Below are 24,575 nucleotides of genomic sequence, written 5' to 3' on the forward strand. Positions count from 1 at the left end.
TTTTACACTAATATTTTTGGTCACTCCTATAAGTTGCAACGCAGAGTATAAAAAAAGTCATTTCAAAAGACTTACTAAATCAAAATGCTTATCAGACTCAAACAGCATAACTGAGAAGATGGCATCTCGTACCCAGTGTTCAATTCGCTGTTTATCAAACGCTAACTGTGGATATTTCAGCTATTGTAATGACGTATGTCACATGCAGCGACCGTTTTACCGCGAAGTACTTGAAGATTATGATTGCGACTGTTCATCGTATATCTTGCTCAATGAAAACAGTAAGTAAATCATATTTTCCTCGTCTTTTGTAATGTTTGTCTTATATTTCCATCATTTATCTAAGGTTATACACACACACACACATATATATATATATATATATATATATATATATATATACATACATATGTATATATACATACACTAGCAGTATCGCCCGGCGTTGCTCGGGTTTGTAAGGGAAATAACTATATAAGCATTTTTAGAGAGTTATAGCCAAAAAAATAGCCAAAAATACATTAAAAATGGAAATAATATGATGGTAATTTTTTTTTTAAATCGATGACTCATCGTAGACATTTTTAGAGAGTTACTTCCCTTATATAATAGCGAAAAAATGCATTAAAATGGAAAAAAAACGATGGTAATTTTTTTTTTAAATCGTAGACTCATGTAGACGCTTTCTTAGCCATTTCTGTTTTGGTGTCTTCAAGTCGTTGTTCTAAAAGAACGCTGGTCTCCTTGACAACGCATTACGACGTTGATTTCCTTACACTCCCTTCCCCACAGGTGCAGGTGTGAGCGTGGACGCCAACTCCGCCGCCATCGACACACGAAAAATTATGCATTAAAATGGAATAAAAAATGATGTTAAATTATTTTTAAAATCGTAGACTCATCGTAGACGCGCGCTAATACACACACGGACTCGATATGAATCACGACTATAAGCTACCCGAATTTGGTTAAACTGCACCGCAAAATGTGGGAGTAGTTAGGAATCTAAATCGAAGGGGACAGACACTCACACAACTACAGTTTTATATATATAGATATACATAGCGCAGTAGTGGTGAGATGTGACAGCAAAGAAAAGCATACATTCACTCTCTGCATGCAATTAGACTCGGAAAGTTCGTGAGGAACCCATTGACCCAATTTGCTGACTTTTCCGATAGCACACAGTTCTCAATGAATGGTTGAATGACCAAATCCAAGCTTCTCTGCTAGTTCCTCAACAGTTACGATGAGATTTTGTTCCACCAGGGTTTTCAGGATGTCCTTCTCGAGTTCTACAGATCTTTCAGGATGAGGCTCGTCTTCTAGGCTGTAGTTTATGGCTCGGAATTTCTGGAACCACCATTGACACTGCCTTACGCTTATTGTCCAATCCCCATATACTGCATTAATATTTCTTGTACTTTCCGTTGCGTTGTTGTCTTTATTGAACTCATAAAGCAAAATATGCCAAATATGCTCCTTTGTTACTTCCAATATAGCTTTGAAAAAAATAGCTGTTAAAATCGAAATGCACACTTCAAAACTTGCAGTATGAATAAGGACAAGATAAAATTACTACCTGCTTTTATAGCAAGTTAATATAAGTGGTTTATCCCATTCCCCTCTGACTTTTAGTTCAAGCTGTTGAAAAAACCGCATTATTATATATATATACATACATACATACATACATACATACATATACACACACACTCTCTCTCTCACACACATGCACACATTTATATTCTGTTATTCTTTTATATGTTTCAGCCTTGAGGTTGTGGCCATGCTGGATCATGTGTGTGTGTATGTGTGTGTGTGTGTGTGTGTCTATCTGTCTGTCTGTCTGTATGTATATATGTATATGTATGTGTGTGAACAATAATATTTTCAACAGATGTGTTGCAAATGTATCTGATTGTTCTCAAGCTTCAATACTGTGTGTGTGTGTATGTGTGTGTGTGTATGTATGTATGTATGTATGTATGTATGTATGTATATGTATGTATGTATGTATGTGTGTATGTGTGTGTATGTATGTGTGTGTGTATGTATGTGTGTGTATGTATGTATGTATGTATGTATGTATGTATGTATGTATGTATGTATGAGTGTATGTTTACTTTATTACTAACACAAGCCACTACGGTTATTTAATGTAAGGTCCTCCTCAAATTACTCTCTGTCGCTATTTACTCTCTTCCAAGAACATTTTCACTCACTCTTATGTGTTAGCTTCCCATACATTTTACTCATGTATCTATCAGCGTCATTGACAGAAACAAATATTACATCTAGTTTCACTTTATTCGTTGCCCACTGTGTGTGTGCGTTTGCGTGTGGTGTAAACCAGACTAAGAAAAGCATTTGACACACACACCAGAATGTGAGTTTTCTGTAAATTTTGCTTAATTGGAGTTTAAATTTTAAAAACTGGACCTGGCATGACGCGATGCATTGTACTCTTAAAAATGCTAGGTAAATTGTAATTGAAGAAATCCTATATTGTAGATTTGTATAACTCCCAAAGGGAGGCAGATAATAAGAGATACACGCACGCACGCACGCACACACACACACACACACACATATATATATATATTTGCATCTGTGTGTGTGTGTAAATATAATATGTGACAGTTATTCGGTAGCCAAGATAAAACTCCTAGTTATTCCGGCCATCGGAAAAATGCTATGGAAAATGACCGTTATACAAAGGGAAATTACTCTGTGATTGACCGTTAATAAAACAAAAGAGGTATTTGAATGACTGCTAAATGACGGAAGAGAATAACAGTAAGGGGGTAAAGAGTTCATAGTATTCGTGTAAGTGCGCATGTTCATACCTAACCATGCGCGCTCGCACACCCGAGTGCATGCGCCTAAAAGTATTCATTCATCTAAGGAGTGTACAAAGAGTAAGCTATGTCTATATACGCACATACCCGTATGCCCGCACACACACACGCCTATATACGCACATACCCGCACACGTCTTATACGCACACACACACGCACAAAAAAGATCAAACATACGTTTATACACAAGAAAAAACAGGGTTAAAGGCAAAAATACAGGAAAATAAGTAATAACACTGAGTAAAACACGTCTATATAGGCACATACTCGCATGCACGCACACATGCACACATCTATATACGCACAAACACACGTACACACACACACATACACGCGCACAAAAAATCCATATACACGTCTATATACACACAGGGAAAAATGCAGGGTGGAAGGTCGAATACAGGAAAATGTTGTGTAAAGAATATATAAGCAATAAACCTATAAACCAATAACTCTATAAATATGTAAGAAGTATATGTATAAAAATATAAATAAAAATATATAAGAAATATAAGTAAAAAGTATAGAGATAAAAAGCTTGTGTGTGGACACATTATAGAAAGCAAGTTCTATCTGTAGTTTCGCGGGGACCAAAAACCTAACATATATTCGGCCACATATGGGTATGGCCGAAAAGTTCAGTTCTTGAATTCAGACATGTAGCGGGGTCTAAGCTACTTTTCCAATTGAGCCATATTTCCATATCACATAGACCGCACTTTCCACTGCCTTTGGTGTAGGGCTTACACTTGGCTAAGATCTTCCAATGGATTTTGTAACTGACACCTTTATCTTTTAATGACCATATATAATTTGGTCGTTTTCCTTTTATCCCAGTACCTAAAGCCCAAGGTTTTATTACTGAACCTGCCCTTGAATTACCCTCTGTAAGGCCCACGTATTTCTTCGTTGAAACCGTGTCTTTAGTGGGTATAGAGTCCACGGTGGTTTCGTGAATGATGGTCTCGGACATGCAAGTTCCATTTAGCGGGCACAATTTTTTATCCCTACATGGTCCGAGACCATCATTTACGAAGCCTCCGTGCATTCTATACCCACTAAAAACACGGTTTCGACGAAGAAATACGTGGGCGTTACATTGCTTGGAAATGCAAGAATTCTTTGTAGGGTTTTTGAAGTATGATCAGTAAACAAGTGCTACCTTAGTATGCTGGCTGTGGGCAGCTGACACTTTCCATCATACCCAGCAAAATAAGCTGTGAGAGCTCATCAAATTATAATGATAATACTTGGGTGCAATTCCTGAACATTTAATGCATCGCTACGCGCGTTTCCACAAATCACATTTCACCGAAGATCACAGTCCGTAGTACTCGTGGACATTGAGTTGATAATCTTCACGGATTCTTTTCTTTAGGCAACGTAACTTTACTGGATGTGCAACAGAGGGATGCTTATCCCTTTTTAACCAGTATGAAGTTTGAGTGAGATCAATTGTTGGTTTCGCCAATGTAATTCTCTTTGCAATTGGAGAATTTCATGCAGAATATTTTTTCCATTTTGGGGCATTGCGTATTGATAAAGTGATAAAGGAAATTTGTACATTTACAAATCAATTCCGATAAAGAAACTAGCTTTTCAGATCACCAGAACACCATGGTTGCTCCGGCTTCAGAGCTCTTGATCTCATTGAGTTGAAGTATTTATTAAACTACGATGTTCTTGGGATCTAATGATAAAACATTTTATATCTCCATTGATTTGAAAATGCACAATTATACTGTGTAACATGCATCATGCTTATTGGTGCAGACATGTAAAATGATTTATTGCACACTGAAATTATCATTTCATGATGAAGACTTCAAGACGGACGTAATTCTACCGTTGGCAAGTTGTTCAACAAATATATTCACCTGTCATACATCCAGGCTTTTTATGGTCTACATACTCCACATGAAATAATTTAATAAACTCCTGGATTTCAACTGTATAGATCTTTACATTATTCTCCTCCGTATTGGGTCACCTGTGGTATGGTAGCCGGCTCCACTAGCGAAGCTTTCTGTGATTGCCACAGGATTCTATGAATTTATATATTGCTCTATGAATATATATATATATAAATATATATATATATATATATATATATATATATATATATATATATATATATATATATATATATATATATATATATATATATATAAAGTATGTATATATATATATATGTATATATATATAAAGTATGTATAAGTGTATATATATATATATATATATATATATATATATATAAAGTATGTATAAGTGTGTATATATATATATATATATATATATATATATATAGCAAGGAAAAATTGTAAAAAGGCAGAATGCTAAATTGAAAAAAATTTTAATGAAAATGGGTGTATGGAAAAAGTTTTTGAAAAATTGATAAAATATACATATGATTTGATTTTGATTTTTCTAGTTTCAGCTAATGAGCTGTGGCCATGCTGGGGCACCGCCATTTGGTTTGCTACACGATTTTACCTCACGGATGCTTTTTAGCAAACGCCATCTGATGCATGAGAGAGTTCGATGCAGCTGCCCTCATCTGCACCTCCTGCCGTGAAGTTGGTTCATCCGCGACACCTGACAGGAAGAGATCCAGTCCTACTTTAAAGACATCCGCATCTACACCATGCAGGTCCCTCAGGTTCTTCGGGAGGATATTGAAGAGCTGTGGGCCTCTGACGCCCAGGCTGTCACAGTATCTTGTCCTACATCTTGATGGCAAATTTGGAGTCCTTGGTACTACGCAGTGGCGTCCGGTTCTGGCATTTGTGTGACTCTCGATGCCAAAGTTTGGGACAAGTCCTTCCAGGATCTTCCAGATATATATTATGGCATATCTTTCTCGCCTACGCTCCAGGGAAGAGAGCTTTAATATCTTGAGTCTTTCCCAGTAGCTCATATGCTGCACAGAGGCTATCTTCTTCGTGTAGCTTCGTTGGATCGCTTCAAGTTCTGTGATCAACTTGACACTGGTTGGTGACCATAGCTGAGGGCAATAGTCAAAGTGGCTTAGGACAAGTGTCTTCCAGAGGACAATCATGGTTTCTTGTTCTCTTGTTCTAAAGGTTCTAAGAATCCATCCAGCCAGCCGTCTACATTTCATTGTCAGTTTAGCAACATGTACATGAAAGGTCGCGTCATCACTCATGTGAATACCCAGGTCACGCACTGATTGTGCCTCTGGGATTGCAATCCCTCCGGGTCCAGTGTATTCATTGGGTATTGCATTCAGTTTTGCATGCTGATAGTATAAAGCTTGAAACTTTTCAGCATTGAACTGCATGCTATTCTTTTCAGCCCACTTGTATATTTCGTCCAGCTCACATTGCAGGTGCTTAGTGTCTTCAGGGTTCTGTATTGCCTGTGAAACTTTTGTATCATCTGCATAACTTGTGATCGTGGCTCTCTGCGTGGCTGAGGGCATGTCTGAGAGGGCCATTATGAACAGTAGTGGTCCCAAAACAGTGCCCTGCGGAACACCGCTCACTATTTGCGTGTTAATGGAAGTGTTAATTGGCTGCTACCACCTGACTTCTATTCTTCAGAAAGTCATGAAGCCATTCTCCCAATTTTCCAACTATGCCAAGATCACGCAGTTTGTGACATATCATTCCGTGATCGACTTTATCAAAGGCCTTTGCAAAGTCGAGATATATGACTTCCACATTTGAGTGGTTGAGCAGTTGTTTCAGCACCCAGTCATAGTGTTGTAGGAGCTGAGTTAAGCAGCTTCTTCCTGGTCGGAAACCATGTTGAGTGTCAGGCAGCAAGTCATTTTCTTCAAGGAAGGTGATTAGTTTCCTTCTGACTATTCGTTCCATGACCTTGCTGATGTGTGAGGTGAGAGAGATAGGTCTGTAGTTCTTGGCCTCCGCTCTGCTACCTCCTTTATGAATAGGGCATATTTTACCTTCCTTCAGTTTTCTTGGAAGTTTGCCATCTGCAAGGAAGCTCTGAAAGAGGAACTGCAGTGGTCTTGCTAGGACTCTCTTACATGCTTTTAGGAGGACTGCCGGGAATCCATCGGGGCCAATAGCTGAGTCTGTTTTCATTTCATCTATAGCCTTTATTGCATCGTCTTCCTTTATATCGATGTAATTTATCGTCGCCGCCTCTGATTTTATATCTGCAGTGGTAAAGAAGTCAGTTGGATTGCTGATTTGGAAATGCCCAAGGGGTAGAGTGAAAACACTCTTGAATTGCTCATTCAGTATTTCACTTACCCTCATTGGTTTTCCTGTGAGTGTGCCATCCTTTTCAAGGAGTGGCCCTATCCTACAGTGCACCGTAGCTGTTTCTTTGGCATACCTGTAGAAAGCTCTGGGGTTAGTTTTTATGTTGTCTATAGCCCAGGCTTCTTTGTCTGCTCTTTCCTTTTCATGGGAGAGTTGCAGACATTTTTCAATTTCCAACAGTTTTATTTTCAGGCGGGACTTTTCACTGCTTTCAATTTGTTTGTTTAGGCGATTTGAAATTTTTGTACGCCGTCTCATTTAAATTTTCCTCTCTCTGGGGATTTTGTTCTTGTGTACAGTGGTCTTTCTCTCTGGGACACATTTGTAGCATATGGCTTGCATTACAGACATGAATTGTTGAAGTTTCATGTCGATGTCCGGCGAGGCGAGACATTCAGGCCAGTTTTGTTTGAGGATCTCTTTCTCAATTTGTTTCCAGTTTGCCTTATTGAAGTTCAAGCTGGAAAGATTGTGAGAGCTTCTTGTAGGCTGCATGTCCATGCTTTCCTTTGGCCCGTACATAGTCAGCTCTACCATGTTGTGATCCGAGAGTAGTGTCGGTGTCACTTTCACATTATGGATGAGATCCATATTATTTGTGAAGCAGAGGTCCAGTGTGTTACCTGCCCTGGTTGGTTGGAGTATTACTTGCTCCATGTACAGGGTGTTGATGAGGTTCAGGAGGGACCTCGCCTGTCCCCGTTCACCTCGTGTCATTCCTGGGAGAGAAAGGCCCTCGGGCCATCTGACATTGGGTAGGTTGAAGTCTCTCATGAGAAGTACACTTATGTGCTGTTCTAGTGTGACTAGAACTTCTTCTATTTTTATAAGGCAGTTTCAAACTTGCCCATATGGCTTATATATATTATATATTAATTTAATATATATTAATTTAAACCGGTTTCGTCATAATGTGACTTTTCAAGAATTGTAAAGAAAAATTTTTTTTTTTTAATGTGAGGCGGTGGAAAAAAGAAAATTACATTGTTTTTTGCAAAAAAATAATAATAAATATATACAAAATTAAAAAATAGGTACTCCGATACATTGTAAAGTCTTTGTATATCTTGAGTTTAATGATTGTTCACGAAAAATTACCTTGAAGTATTGAGATCCAATGGGATTAAATCCATGTGTTGTTTAATTTAATTAAGGGTGTCTCTAAGTGGATGGCAAAACAGGAAGAAGTAGTAGTAGTCCAGTTTGTGTGTTGTGAATAAGGGAAACAACTCTTTTGGTTTTTAAGCTCTTCCATTTGTGTTTGTCAATTTTTTGTAATAAAGGGTGTTAATAAACCTTAAATTATAAAATTATCATTTTAGCTTCATTTGCATTATCTTTTTTATATAATTGTTTGCTAACTTAACATTCAGATTTTAACACTTTATTTATATTATCTTCTAATTATATAAATTTGCATAAACCAATTTATAATTACATTTCAGATTGATACGAGGGGCGTTCAATAAGTAATGCCCCTGACCCACTTCCCATACCAGTAGAGCAACGGAACTTGGCACAGTTATTGGTCTTTTTCTACATAGGAACCACTCAGAGTTACGCATTTCTCCCATCGTTTGATCCAGCTCTGGAGACCGTTTTTGTAAAAGACCCCAGCTTGGTCCTCCATCCACGACGTGACTTTAGAAATCAAGGCTGCATCATCTGGGAAATGCTTTCCTTTCAAAAACAACTTCATGGCTGGGAAGAGGTGAAAATCAGAGGGTGCAAGGTCAGGAGAGTTGGGGGAATGGGGGAGGAGTTCATAGCCGCACGCCTATGCTTCTGATCTGGCGACACGCAAGTTGTGGACCGGAGCGTTGTCCTGCAGGAGGAGGATGCCTTCGCTGATCTTGCCCCACCTCTTGATTTTGATAGCTTCTCTTAATTTCCTCAAAAGTGAAGCATAATAGGCTCCTGTAATTGTGGTACCCTTTGCCAGGAAATCTGTCATCACTACTCCGTCCTGGTCCCAGAAGACTGTGAGCATGACCTTGCCAGCAGAGGGCTGCGCCCTTGTCTTCTTTGGAGGAGGTGAGTCACGGTGCTTCCACTGCATTGACTGGGCCTTGGTCTCTGGATCATCGTGATGGACCCAGGTTTCATCCTGTGTAATCAGTCTTTTGAAAAAGTTTGACTCATCTTCTTGGTACGTCTCCAAATTCATCCTCGAGCACTCGACGCGTTCTTGCTTCTGGAAAGGTGTGAGCAACCTGGGAATCCCTCTGGCAGACACCTTTTACATATGAAAATGGTCATGAATGATAGTTTCCACTGACCCGGTACTAATCTTGACCTCATGGGCTATTTGGCGAATAGTTATGCGTCGATCTTCCAAAATGGCAGCCTCAACTTGACGGACAGATGCCTCATCAATGGCAGAAGGGGGCGACCAGATCTGGGAGCTGTTTCCAAAGAGTTCTGACCATGTTTGAATTCACGATGCCAGCGTTTTACAAGTCATATGATGGGACATCATCACCATAAGTTACTTTCATTTCATCAAAAGTCTCCCATGGTGTGCGTCCTTTCAAATACAAAAACCGGATCACTGCTCGACACTCAACAGGCTCCATTTCACACTTGACTCAGTTCAAACACCTGTAAATCAGAAACCATAATTAGTTCAGAGCTGTAATTTGCCACCTAATCTATAGAGATATAGATAATTGCACATGCAAAATTTCAGCTAGATCAAACGCCAGGAAGTGGGTCAGAGGCATTACTTATTGAACGTCCCTCGTATGTCATATATAATAAAAATGATAGTAATAATAACAACAATAATATTTAAAGAATATAAGTCTTAGCTTGAAGTGATGACTGCATGGTATCCTTATATATTTGTGTTAGACCATCGATGAAGAATGAGGTAGAGAAAAGAGAAGTATGATCAACGAGGAGTTTGCATATTAAGATGCGTTTTGAAATTTTCAATAAAGAGATTCTCCTTGTTAATTCTCTCCTGTGTGGTGATCTCGTCTTTACATTGGTAGAAGGGGAATATGTAGAATTTGGGATTGTTGTCTTTAGCGCATGAGTCTATGTGGTCACTCAGTGGGATTTACCGGTATTCCGAGAGGTTTATTTGTTCTTTATGCACCGCTACTTGTTTACGTAACGGGAGGCTCATTTGTCCAACATAATTATGTTGGCAACTAGCGCATGTGAGAACGTAGATAAGGTTCTCGGAGGAACAGGAGAATTTAGTCTTGATTTTAAACTTCGTTCCTTGTTTGAAGATAAATTCAGAGCCTTCAAGTAGGAAGGGGCAGGTGCCACAGTTTGGGCGTGCACATTTTTTAACTGCTGGGGGTGGATGTGGTGTGTGAAGTTTGGCATTTGTCAAGAGTTTTTTTTAAGGATTTGTGTTGCCTTTTACATTTGAGGATTTTGTGTGTATTTATACTGTTTTTCATTTTTGGGTCTGTTGACAGTAGATTGAGGTTTTGTATGATTGTGGTGTATGCTTCGATATTTTTGGGGTTGTGGGTGGAAATGTATGGAAGTATTTTGGGGTTGTGTGTGGTGTTAGGTTGGGTGGTTTTCAGTGTAATGTTGTCTAGTTCTTTGGAGCGTTTTATTCCATACTCTATAAGGGTGGAGGGATATTGGCGTTGTAATAGTGTTTGTTTGAGGTCTTGAAGGCGTATTTCTCGAGTTTTTGGTGCATACACTTTTAGCTAAGTTGAAAGGGATATTTGTCTTGGTGTGTTTTGGGTGGCATGAACTAAAGAGGGGGTATTGTTGTGAGTCTGTAGGTTTGTGGTAGATGTATGTTATGATTTGGTTCTTAGGTGTTTTTATAATTAGGAGATCAAGAAAGGGAGATGATGTTTGCAAATGCAGATATGAACTGCAAAAGCAGTAATTTGATCTACTGTATTAAATACCCTAATTGCGAGAAGTTATACATTGGCGAGAAAGGGAATGCGTTATCGGAACGTCAACGAGTCCACAGACAACAAATCAGGAATACTAATCTTCGCCAAATTCCATTGAGCAAACATATAGAGACATGTGGTTAGAAAATGTTTCTAATTTTTCCTTTCCACAAACTACATGACACAAGTGAGGTTGGAAGAAAGATAAAACAAAATTGTTTTAAGAAAATTTCAAACCTGTTCTGAACGGAAATAACAACAATAATATAACAAACCATCAATGATGGGGATTACAAAATATCATTAACATATGAATATAAAGAGAAAACTCCAACTAATTGACAGACAAACGATCGAAACCAACTACGTTTGCTCACTCATAAGACCAATACATGTAAACAAGAAGCTAATTGGTTCAAATAAAGGCAGGATCTATGCCAGTAACGTCAGTGCTCCCGAAAAAACGTGATGTTTAAGCTGCATGCGGATTGGACAAACAGTATTCGAAAGATCCAGCTTGCTGGAGCCTTCTAAAAGGTATAAAAAGAAATCGTTTTACTACAGCTGTCAAGATCTCAGCTGTCAGTTACATACATTTTGAAATCTGATGATTACTACGAACGTATGAAAGCGCTAATTGAACTTTAACGTTACATAAAATTTTCATTTAATGTTTAACGCGAAATGATATCAATAACAATGAGTTCTGACACTTTCTTTGCATATTCAATACAATATCACTGAAGCAGAGACGAAACAAAATGGTTTCAAGATTTGGCAGATGGCCCGCAGTTTTAAAGGAAATGTAAGTCGATTACTGATATTTGTTTTATCGACCTCGAAAAGATGAATGGCAAAGCCACCACGACGCCATTTGAACTCTGAACGTGAAGATGGATGAAATGCCGCTAAGCATTATGACCGGTGTAATAACGATTCTGCCATTTCACCTCCTTAATAATAAATAAATAATGATAATCTAAGTTGAGGTTTAGGAAAATGTTTTATTGCATTTAATAATTTTATAATGAGTTCAGTTAATTTTCACTGTACTGTGTGCTACATGTTTCCTTTAATATCTTAATAACACTTTTGCAACACACTGTCTTTTCATTTACATATAACTCATTGATATCCATTTCTAGTTGTTTCGGGCAAAGAATGGCAGAAAGTATCTAAGATGACCCAAACATCATTTGAAAGAAGTCCTATTTATTTATACTGGGAGAGTTTGCCTATTAAAAAGGTAATGCAATTTGGAAATTTCAAAAAAATATACATTTAAATAACAACTTCTCAGTTCCCTATCTCTTGGGATATATGATTTTTACCTTTCCCTGTCGATATTGCGATGATATATGTAATTAGTGATGTTGGGGTTGTCCATGTTCATTTTTGCATATAATATATCTATAACAAGATAATCCAATCCATTTTATTATTAGGTTGTACGGTATATTCTGAGAGAGGTTTGCCTTCTATTTCTTGCAGATTAAGTGGAAACATAGAAGTCCATTCTGTTGTAAGATGTGAGGTTAAAATGGAGTGTGGCATAAAATTATATCTACTATAGTGGACGTGTTATCATGCAAATTGTTTTGTCTTGGTATAAAAGATGAGCTACAGCAAATAATCTGGTCACTACCACAGATTTGAATGTCAGTTACTTGAACTTAACCACTTGAGCACGTTCCTTAATGGCTGACAATATGTGCATCTCTGATCAGGTGCAGAAGTAGTGGGGGAGAATCATAGCCATGTGTTGAGAAGAATTCTTAGGGATTTGAATTATTCACCTCTAGAAACATAGGTGTTTCATTCATCATCCTTAAAACAAATCTTATTCAGGAATCTTTTGAGCAAAATAGGCTTCTCATCCTGAAGAAAATATAAGGTCATCACCATTTCGCGCACATATAGTTGTGATGCCTGTACCTGGTGTAACATTACCAGACGGGTAGTCAAGATTGGCATATTAGTCTTGTTATATTTGTATCACAGTCTCACTTTGATGACATACGCTGTTCCCTCAATCAATAAATTTAATAATGGTAATAATAATAATAATAATAATAATAATAATAATAATAATAATAATAATAATAATAATACTGGATCAAACGCACCCAAGATGCGTACAGACTGGATCAAACGGACCCAAGATGCCTACAAAAATCTGCAAGAACAGTTATGGCAATACATCTCAATCGCCAGATACAACAGCACTTTTGCAAAAATATCGAAATCCCAATACATAGTCCGATTCTTTGCCTTGTAAATCACGAATATTTTTTCCTAAACCCAAACACTTTCTCTTCCTTTATCGTGCATTTCTATCACAATTTTGCTCTCTCATATCTTTCTTTATTTCCCTCTCTCTTTTTCCCTTCCCTTCTGTCTATCTATCTATCTGTTTGTCTGGTCTGTCTATCTGTATCTCTCTTTTTTACTCGGTATATATATACATATATATACATATATATATAATATTAATTAGAGACAAAAACCACTATTTTGCAAAACAAACAAGGAAAGACTTAATCAATACATAAAATTTTAATAAAAAGTTTTTAAAAATTTTATGTATTGATTAAGTCTTTCCTTGTTTGTTTTGCAAAATAGTGGTTTTGTCTCTAATTAATATTATATAATATTTTACTATAAAATTGGATTTAATCCTAAATCTGATTTTTTCCCTGTAAATTTGGATTTATTCCCTAATATTTATTATATATATATATATATATATATATATATATATATATATATATATATATATATATATATATATATACACATACACATGATATTTTACGCTTTCGCTTCTTCTCTCTCTCTCTCGCTACATATATATATATATATATATGTCATCCTTATATTCTTTCTCTTTCTGCTACTCACTCTTCTCTCTCTCTCTCACTCTCTCTCCCTCTCTCTCTCTCTCTCTCTCTCTCTCTCTCTTACATTCTTTATCAATCCCCGTCATCTTTTCATTTGCAGGTTGAATTTCGGTTAATCACAACTGGCCGAGATTACGTATATATATTCAATGGAACAGGGACGAATTCTGTATCGTGGTACCGAAATGATAAACTCATTAAACATCCCATGCCAAGCGGTTTTCAATTCAACTTTACATCCAACAATGAGTATATATTTTCTCCTTATTTGTGTTAACCGCTTTATGGTTTTCATGATAATAATAATGATTTCTCGCAGCCAAAAAATATTCGCTTATTTTGAGGGAAGAGTGACAGCAATTCTATTGATTTCACTAATTAACAGGTATCAATTTAACGACCCTGGAATAATGAGTGGCACGTGTTGGCTTGCTAGGATTTGAACTCAATACGTTAAGGAAAGAAACCATTACCAGTTACATTATTTGGCACCTTGCCGTTTCTTACATTCATTGTTTTAGTAGCGGTAGTAGTAGTAGTAGTAGTAGTAGTAGTAGTAGTAGTAGTAGTAGTAGTAGTAGTAGTAGTACCACAACAAAATGCAAATACTAATGCTGTAACAGAACTAGAGTTTGTGACAGAACGCAAATGTTAGAAGAATTGCTTTTACACAGAGTTCCACTGAGAAACCAAGTTTGCGAAACATCATGACACATCACAGAATGGAGATTTATAAATAGGAAATAAAAGTCCGTGGATGGTTGCTTAAGCTAAAGCTTTAAGCATTAATTTAGTTGGGTGTGGATATTTATTCCATATCTTCAACGGGTAAGGGCCGCTTATATTATCAGCAAATGGACAATAATAATTATATCTTAGCAATTTTTGTTAACACGACGTCATAAGGTTTATATTTACTTGCAAAATTATTATAGGGACATAACACCTGAGACAAAAGGTACAATCAGGAACTACAAAAGGTTCATTATGGAGATGGCAAACCAAAATCTTCTATAGGATTTTTGACATCCAAACAGAGAGAAATGAATACCATTGGCCTGATATCCTTCTCAGCATCAGCATCAGTAGGTTGATGCCACTGGCTTTTGTTGGCTGCAATTTTCTCTGCATCTGGCCATTTTATATTAACATCTCTCATTTCGGTTATGAATGTTCTGCGTCATGTATATTTCTTTCTTTTTCTCTAAAGCTAATTTAGAATGTGTAGTTCTGGTAGTCGAAGTATGTGACCTGCTAGTTTAATCTTAATCTTCGTTATTTGGGGATTTCTCAAAGTGGTCTTGTATTCAGGGACAATAGCGAGTCCCACCGGGAGTATAATATGAGGAGTAACAGAGGAAAGATCATCAACTGGAAACCTTTTTGACTGAAATATTACCATAAAAGTAGTAGAAAACTGTCAAAAAGAAAGGATCTTCAAATAGAAATATTTAAGATGTGGGGCTTCAAAGTGAAAACCACACCAATAATACTTGGAAATTATTAGGTATGATAAAAGATATAAACATGTGGAGGCACATGGCCTAGTGGTTAGAGTAGTACCATTATATCTGGGACGTAGGACGTCCCGGATAAAAAATAAAAATGTCCCCCAAGAAGTAGAGGTAGGCTGGATTGTAGCCACACTTCTATACAAGAGGGAGGAAAAGATACACTTGATCGAAATTGCTAGAGACGAGCCTACAATTCCAGTCTGTTATATATTTTGAGTATTGTTATCACTAGCGATATCAAGATATAACATTGTATTTTGTATTTTATGTGTAGATGTATATATATATAGATGTACATGTAATATGTACACATATATATACACATATATACATGCACTATCACTATGACCCGGCAACGACGGGTCATAATGCTAGTCCCATATAAAAATGAGAAAACAGAAAATGCTACAAGCATTACAGAAACAGGGAGATGCAACAAATGGTGCAATTAAGACATGCATGAAACTATCAAAGAAATAATAACAACAACTGTTTCTAATTTAAGAACAAAGCCAGGGGTTTTATGAGGGCATAGCCTAATACTTCATTTCCAATGTATAACTGTTGCTTTATTTTATCGATTCTGGGGTAAATTTGAACTCATAGCATGAAGAGCTGAAAGCAATACGCCCATACATTTTTCATTCGATCTACTGATTCTGCCTCTCCACACAGGCAATTTTAAATGCTAAAGTACTGACCTTCTATAATTATTTCTAAGATAAGTACGAGAATTTGAGGAGGGGACAAAAGATGTTATTTTCTGCTTTCAAATATTATGTGATTCCAATATTAAGACAAGTAGGAGAAAATACAATATCTTATTTTCTAAAATAATCTGTGTGAATTTTTCACTCCAATAACACTTTACTATTATCAATCGATATGATTCGACGTACATTCTGTCTCTCATAGAAATGTGACTGGTTTGTTATTGCTGAAAAGCCTTTCGGTCGTAGATCTTTTTCATCACTGCTGAAATGAAGCTAAATAATAAGATCTTGTATATCAAAATTACACGTTATTTATATCTTCCATATCGTGAATAACAAACGGGCTATGAGATAATCGCTAATCTCAATGGTGAAAAGTTAAACTCATTGATTCAAAGAAGAACTGAATGTCATAAATACACAGACACGACAGAAATAAATAGACATCTTATAATCGTTATAACTTATTTAAATCTGACATTTTACATTTAACTTATTTATTAATTGTTATAATGTGAATATTTAATATTTAGTATGTGAATATTTAATATTTGCATTTTTCAATGCAAGGACCCTATTAAGCATGCTACTGATCAGATGGTGAATATTTTCTTCAGGAATTTCTTGCCAAGATTCATGCAGTAATCTCAAAAAATCTGGTTTTGAGGATGCTTTCATGTTATTTTTACGAAGTGCCGTGTCCATTATGTCCCAGATGTAGGATTCATATCTGGTAACTAGCTTGGCCATGGAAGCTTTTAAATGTCATTCTCATCCAACAAATCCTGAGTCATTTTAACCGTGTGACAAGGAGCCCCATCTTCCATAAATAACGAGTCTCCTTTAATCATTTTACCCCTGGAGAAGATTGGAAGGAATCACTCCGGCAACATGGACACATATATATTTGAGTTTATGTTTCCCTGACATTCCACCAGCTTTGATGAACCATTACTCCAAATTGTTCCCTAAACTATCACAGAATATCTGCCGTATTTCATTGTTGACTGCAATCGCCTCACATCAAATTCTTGACCATAAAATCTCCAGATCAACATTCGATCACTGTCAGAAAATACAGCAAATCTGGACTCATCAGAGAATATGACAGTGTTCCAAAATGCTAGTGGCCTCTCTACCATCTCAGTGGTTCCATATCTTCTCCGCTCAATATTGGCTTGCCGAAGATGTGGCTTCCTTCTTGCTGCTCAGTCATAATAGCCAAGTTTGTGACGGTACCTGACAGCTGTTCTAGGACTGACATGCACTTGTTCTGCTATGCTACAGGCTTTGCAACTAGGATTATCTCCACACTTCTCTTAACAAAGCGAATTGCCCTGTTAGAAGAACCTGGTCGACCTGGGTGAGATTATGTGGACTCCTTCTCTTCTCTGGTGAATTGCGCAATCACTCTATTAACGGTAGAAAGCGGGATTCCACGTTTTTTCTGCAATTTACGCTGGCGACGTCTACCTTCAGATTGACTGACAATACGGCCCCTTTGAAATTCGAATAGTTCTAGGGTTTCTTTTGTACATAGTATGATTAAACAGGCACATATAGAAATTGAACCATAAAAATGTCAATTAACAAAAACATATATACTATTCATATTATGATGTTATATGGGGTGTCTATTTATTTCTCTCATGTTTGGGCATCGTTGTTCAAATTTTCATACTGAAAAACCTTGTTCTATTTATCAATTGTAGTATCACAGAACCGTATTTTCGCATCGATTTTGGACAAACTTCTAATTACGGTTATCGGGTTGAAGCCACAGCGATGAATGGAATGTACAAAATTGTTTACGGTAGCCAAGGTATGTAAAATGTATCGTTCTCATTGTGAGTGCAAATAATTGTTTGTCTGTATGTTATGTTTGTATGCACATATATAGTATATGTGTTTCTGAGTATGAGTATATATGTTTGTCTGTATGTATATATATATATATATATATATATATATATATATATATATATACAGTGGCGAAAATAAATTTAAGGCCAATGATAAATGTTCTATTTCTTGCAAAATATTTTGTTACTAACACCATATAAATTATTTTTATCCAAATTCTCTCAAACAGTTGCGGACGGTTTGTGGCGTAAAAATAACACCATTCTCCTTGGACAATTGTTTACAAATGTCAACGGCTATCAGCATTCGGTTGCCTTCCGAAAGTCGGGGAATTCGACCGTCCAACTGCGCTGTCGCTTTTCTTGGGACGCCAGTCCTTTGCCGATCTTTATATTGACCAGTCTCCGAGTATACATTCCACGCTTACACGCAAGCCGTTTTACTGCACTTTAGTTGCTTGCTGATGTTCGAAAAGGAAACTTTTGGTTGTTAGAGTAATACGATTTTTGCTCTCGTGACTGGACTAAGACTACGTTGTTTTCCCATTATTAATCAATTGTATAATAATGTTAAATTATAACACTGTATAGTGCAGTTAGGCTAGTTGTGTGAGTTTTGGCCATACATATTACGTTGTCTTAAACTAATTTTGCCGGTCAATTTGAAACGTTTATATTAATTTAGCATTACAATTCTTTAAGCTGTATAAAAAATAGTTATTGTCCGCGTCATTCGAAAGAGAAATAAATTCTGCATAAGGTGTAAATGATAAAAATAATTTCTATGGTGTTAGTAACAGAATATTCTGTAAGAAATAGAACTTTTATCATCGGTCTTAAACTTATTTTTGCCAGTATATATATATATACATATATGTACTCATATACGCATAGACACACATACATATATATATGTGTGTATATATATATGTATATATACATTTACATATTATATATATATATATATATATATATATATATATACATACATATACATTTGTCAGGGGAGAGTTAGAGTACCTTAATATAACACTCTCCCCAGACACAACGAAATTTGTTTCACTTCACGGATCCACATGAAGAATCGTGGAAGCCAAATACAAAAGCGAAGTGTATATAAGTGTGTATGTGTGTGTGTGTGTGTGTGTTGAATAGTATGTGCATATATGTGTGTATGTGTGTGAATGTTGCGTGTGAATGTGTGTGTAAAAGTATGCATATTTGCTTACTAATTTTCATACAAGTTAGTTTAAGATTACATACATACACACATATACCTGTTAGTTCACACGTCGAAGAGTAATTCCAAATTGATACATCGTTCGCATAAAACCACCAAATCTGCAATAGGAAAAGGGTTCAGTAGAAAAACCATACCACATTGGCCATCGTGAATGTTAACAAAGGATGTGTTCAGATTTTCGGTAGTGGGGTCTGTTCGAAACTTTTATTGAGTCTCCACCGAATGCTGTAATAATCAGCATTAAATCTGCAATTTGTTCTAAGAGGGTTTTGGGTTGTGTTATGCAGTGGATCCAATTAGGTGGGAAGGTTTGTCTCCTGAAACTTAAACTGAAAGAAGGGCCGTTGTAAATTTTGCAGGCAATGCACCGAAGAATAAGACCATATACAAACCTTCCATGATGAAGTCACCGTAGTATTAAATATAGTCAAAACCGAGTAATTTGTCTTACAGGGTGACTTCAATATACATTTTGGTACCAATCACGGGACATGGAAAGGAATGATTGACAGAAACGATGACCCTGAACTGAATATGATTAGAGAGGCTTTGGGGTCTCCAATATAAGTATATCCGGTATATGAATACTTTGAGACAGATGCCAACGATAAATTTTGTTATCGTTTTGAAGGTCTTTTGAGTCTATGATGGGCGTTCGGGTAAAGGCAGGAGCGGCGCTATCAAGTGATCACCACGCAGTTTCTGCAAATTGAGACTGTCTATGACCGGAAAAACTCACAAAACCGATAATTCAAGTAAGACTTACATGATAAAGCGGGAAACCTTGTCGGATGATAAGATCAGGAATAAATATGCGGACACGTTAGCATCGGAATTCAAAGACATTCCGGTACAAATTGAGCAGGTCAAAATGGAGTGGAATTTGTTTTGTTCAGCAGTTTCTGCTGTTGAATAGTTCTGTAGATGAAAGCGTCTCGGTGTGGCACCAGATGGTATACCTGGTTATACCAAGAAGTTAAAGATTTCATCAAAGCAAAGAAAGAGGTTTATAAAACTTGGCTTGGAAGAAACAGGTCTTCTTTTGCACAGGCGATACACCAAGTCACGAAAAGTTGCAGTAGAGAAAATACAGACGACAAAGGATAAACCACGGAAATACTTTACGGTTAAGCCGGATTCTGACATAGAAAGCCTAATAAGGTATTGTGGCAGAGCATCTGCTGTCTTCGTAACAAAAGTCCTTTTCTATAACTTCTATTAAGACTTCTGTTGTGGCTTTTCTATCTGCAGAGAAGAGATGGAGGGAATGCTTTACTGATCTCTTAAGTCCAGTCACAGTAAAATTTCCTGATTCACATGTATTTATGGGCGAAGACCAGCCTTACAGTGACAGAAGTCATAGAAGAAATTAAGGGGTTCGAAGGAAGCAAGTCTGCTGGATAGGATGCACTTCGATATGAGATGTTAAACGCTTTAAATAGAAGAGTTATTTTTGGCTGATTCTTGTATGCCAGGTGGCACAGACATCAAGAAAGACGTCAAAGTAATCCGGAGTACTAATCCCATTTGTTAAAGCAGCATCAGAGAGAGAGAGCGAGAGAGAGAGTGGACTATTTATAGAGGGATCTTCTTGTTTTGCTTCCCAGTAAAACTTGTTCTAGGTGACTGGAAAACATAAAAGTGAAAATAGTCGAGCACAAGGTCGCTGAAAAAATGTAGCTTCAATCCTGGACACATCAGATTTAATCAAGAGTTCACTTTAATACGGGTATCAGAGAGATCGTGAGGATATTACCAAGAAGTGTACGCTTACGTTATAGACCTCGATGAACGTGGGTCGTACAATATGTTGTGGAAGGTTTTGCAGGAATTTTGGATTGATGGCCAAGTTCCGAGTGACCTGAAGTTTCTATACGAATGCCCAGATGTTTTTGTTCGGTTAATGGGTGTTAAATGAAAACCGTTCAACATGGAAGTTGGATTTTGGCAGAGGTGTGTATTATCACCCCTCCTTTCAATGAATGGGTTGACATGCATCACTTGTGGATGTGTAGGGTAGAATATCAGTTCTATCGGCTGATATTTTCAGACGACATTTTGCTGCATGGTTCAGCAGAAGGTGAGCCCCAGCTCCAGAATAGTTTCGCTGCTGAGTGTTGTAAGGCGGGAATGAGAGCAAGTATTGGGGAGACTGAGACATAGCCCCTCTCGAGAAAGTCTTCCAGTGCACTCTGCCTGTTAGTGGAACATGTATCTCAGGACCGTATTTATGAGTGATGACAAGCAGGAAGCTGGACTGAGTGCTAGAATGGTACAGTAATAGGTCAGCTCTAGTATTCGATCCAACAAGCCAAACACTATCTTCAGTTTGGTTTTTGGTACATGTTGTTATTGGTTTTGTTGAATAAAATTTGTTGAAAAAAAGCCGGAATAATTATGTACCGACCTAGCATATATTAGGGGTGCCGAATGTAATGTTGTATTTTCAAATAAATAGTCTGACGTCATACCACAAATAGTTACTATCAACCTATCAGCATAGAGTTAATGAACAAACGATCTTGTGGACACGCGCTGTGTGTGTATTTATCCTGTCTTATATCTCATGGAAGTCAAGGACTTTGGTGAGCTGCATATATGGCACTGCATGCTTCATGAACTTTTTAAGGGCTCTAATGCAACATGTGCGAAGGAAAACCTCTGCGTTGTATATTCTGATGATGTGAGACTTCTGAAATGCTAAACAAGTTTTAACAAATTCACATCTGGCACCATGAGATTTTCACTTATTCGTTCACACGAACATGTTACATGAAGAAAAACATTCAGAAAAGTTACCAGAAGAAAAACATTCAACAATGTCGAAATAGCACTTTACACGTTTTGTTTTCTTCTAAAGAACTATTTAGAACCTGGAAACTAATTTTGAAATAAGAAAACATATTTTTAACTATGGCCATCATATTTTGAATGAATGGATATCGTAGACGCGGAGACTGGAAGACATTTAAATATTGAAAAAGAGTTACCTGTATCATGTTGATGTGCACTGCATATAAAGTGTTAACATCATGACTACTGCTCAATACACTGTGAACATAGTAACATCTATCAAACGTAACGTAGACAAATGCAACGGAGTTTAAGAAATCGTGGCCAGCAGGAAGGGAGACATCAGGCGTGTCACACGCTGGAATTCACTCAATAACTGCAAGACATCTGATGGAAGATCCAGGCAAAGGAATGCGGTCTTTGGTGAGAGAGAGAGATTAGTGTCTGTCGCCACTATGAAGCAGACCTTGAATGCGAACCTTCACAGCCATTCGTACATGAGATGCAAGAACAATTCTAACAGCCAAAGCCAAAGAGAACCACTTGACGAAGGCAAAAATACTCCTGACAAGCTGAGGAATTCTGTTGAGCCGAGTATTATCTGGTTCTTCTGAGATGAAAAGAAATTCCGCCAAAACCAGTTGCACAACCCCAGAACAGCAAGTAGCTTTCCCACAACCCAAACGATGATCTACGTATCATGAAAATCAAGTTCCCCAAAACTGTAATGGTGCTTTTTAATTCCCTCAATTACAATCCTATGGACTACTATGTCTGAGGCACAGTTGGGAAAGACAACCACTAAGTCTGCCTGCACCACAAGTCTGAGCCCGTGGCTATAATCAAAGAGGAGTTCAGAGATCTTCCTAGGGACAAAGTTAGGAACGCATGTACAAGGTTCCGTAGCCAATATGAAGTCGTAGTGGAAGCTGAGGAGGGCTACAAGAAGCAGAAATCGTCCTAATTACAATGCAAATATATTCTATATATACAATATGTATGTATGTATGTATGTATGTATGTATGTATGTATGTATATATATATATATATATATATATATATATATATATATATATATATATATGTATGTATATATATATATATATATACATATATGTGTGTGTATATATATATACACAAAGTAGCGTAGATATATATGCTTATAGATAGATGCATACATACATAGACAAGCAGACAGACAGGCAGGCAGGCAGACAGTTAGATAGATAGAGAGAGAGAGAGACAGACAGACAGACAGACATATAGATAGATAGATAGATAGATAGATAGATAGATAGATAGATAGATAGATAGATAGATGGATGGATGGATGGATGGATGGATGGATGGATGGATGGATGGTTATTCCCTGGTTTGTGTGCATGGCATATACGTATCTTTGTGCGTGTTAACATTCATACAGATATGTATGAATGTATGTATATATCGAATCATGATCATTGAGAAATACAGATAACTCCATAAATCTTTAACAAATTTTGCTTTTTCTTTTCCAGGCCAGGAATCTCCTATTAACGAATTGGTCATCTCAGTCCTTTTCAAGTAGAATACGCTTTATTCCAGAAGTTGTGTATCATTACGTTATTACTTGTATACATACATACAAACATACGTACATACATACAGACATGCATACATGCATATGTAGATACATATAGCACATATACACAGATAAGTAGATGAACAAACAGACAGACAAACAGTGGGAATGAAATGAACAATAAAATTAGATATTACAAGAAAGACGAAGTTCAACGTAAGTGGTATTAACTTAACACTTTAATGGGAATAGAGATAGTTGTAACATTACGGACGTGAGACCTTTACTGGAAGAAAGACAAAAGCATGTGGGACTGCCTAAACGGAGTTGTCAGTGAGAGAGAGAAAGAAGCAGACGAAGTGTTAGGGAATGCGGTTCTATGAAAGGAAGTTAAGATGGAAGGAGAGGTGGATGTTTATGTGCAAGTATACACGAGCATTAATGTGTGGTAAACGGCACATACGGAACTCGTATGTTTGGCGGGTGTGATGAAAGCGCGGATGTGTGAAGAGATAGGAACGACAGAGAATTAGGCAAGAGGAATGTGGAAGGTGTGATAGGTGTGATAGTGTGTGTGTGTGTGTGTGTGTGTGTCTAAGTGAATGAGCGTGAGGTGTGTCTTGCACAGAAGGAATGTATGAGCTAAGAGAAGCGAGAGAGAGAGAGAGAGAGAGAGAGAAAAGGTACGAGTGCTTTAAGAGAAGAATTAATGAAAAAATATTAAAAAATTACGTGGCACTGGTAAAATCTGAATCAAAAGCAAATAACAGAAAAGAACACACGCGCGCATATGCATATATATGTATATATATATATACATATGTATATACATATATATATTATATATATATATATATATATAGGTTAATCCAAACGGGAAAACAGAAAAAACAACAACACGTGGAACAATTACAGTATTATTATTATTAGGCGCTCAGGGAAAATGGAAGAAGGAGGGTATGACCTTTCGAGCGGAGCTCTTCGTCGGA

At 37.0% G+C, this 24,575-nt stretch overlaps 1 protein-coding gene across 1 annotated transcript; it reads left to right on the forward strand.

Annotated features, from left to right (window-relative positions):
- Nucleotides 1–118: 118 nt before the first annotated feature.
- Nucleotides 119–23,592, forward strand: LOC118764387. Its single transcript, XM_036505156.1, has 5 exons — nt 119–281; nt 12,145–12,245; nt 14,000–14,148; nt 17,839–17,948; nt 23,543–23,592. Exons 1-5 carry the CDS (start codon nt 119–121, stop codon nt 23,590–23,592), a joined length of 573 nt encoding a protein of 190 aa, XP_036361049.1.
- Nucleotides 23,593–24,575: the final 983 nt, after the last annotated feature.

This window comes from Octopus sinensis, linkage group LG8 (genome assembly GCF_006345805.1).
Source record: "Octopus sinensis linkage group LG8, ASM634580v1, whole genome shotgun sequence".
Lineage (NCBI taxonomy): Eukaryota > Metazoa > Mollusca > Cephalopoda > Octopoda > Octopodidae > Octopus > Octopus sinensis.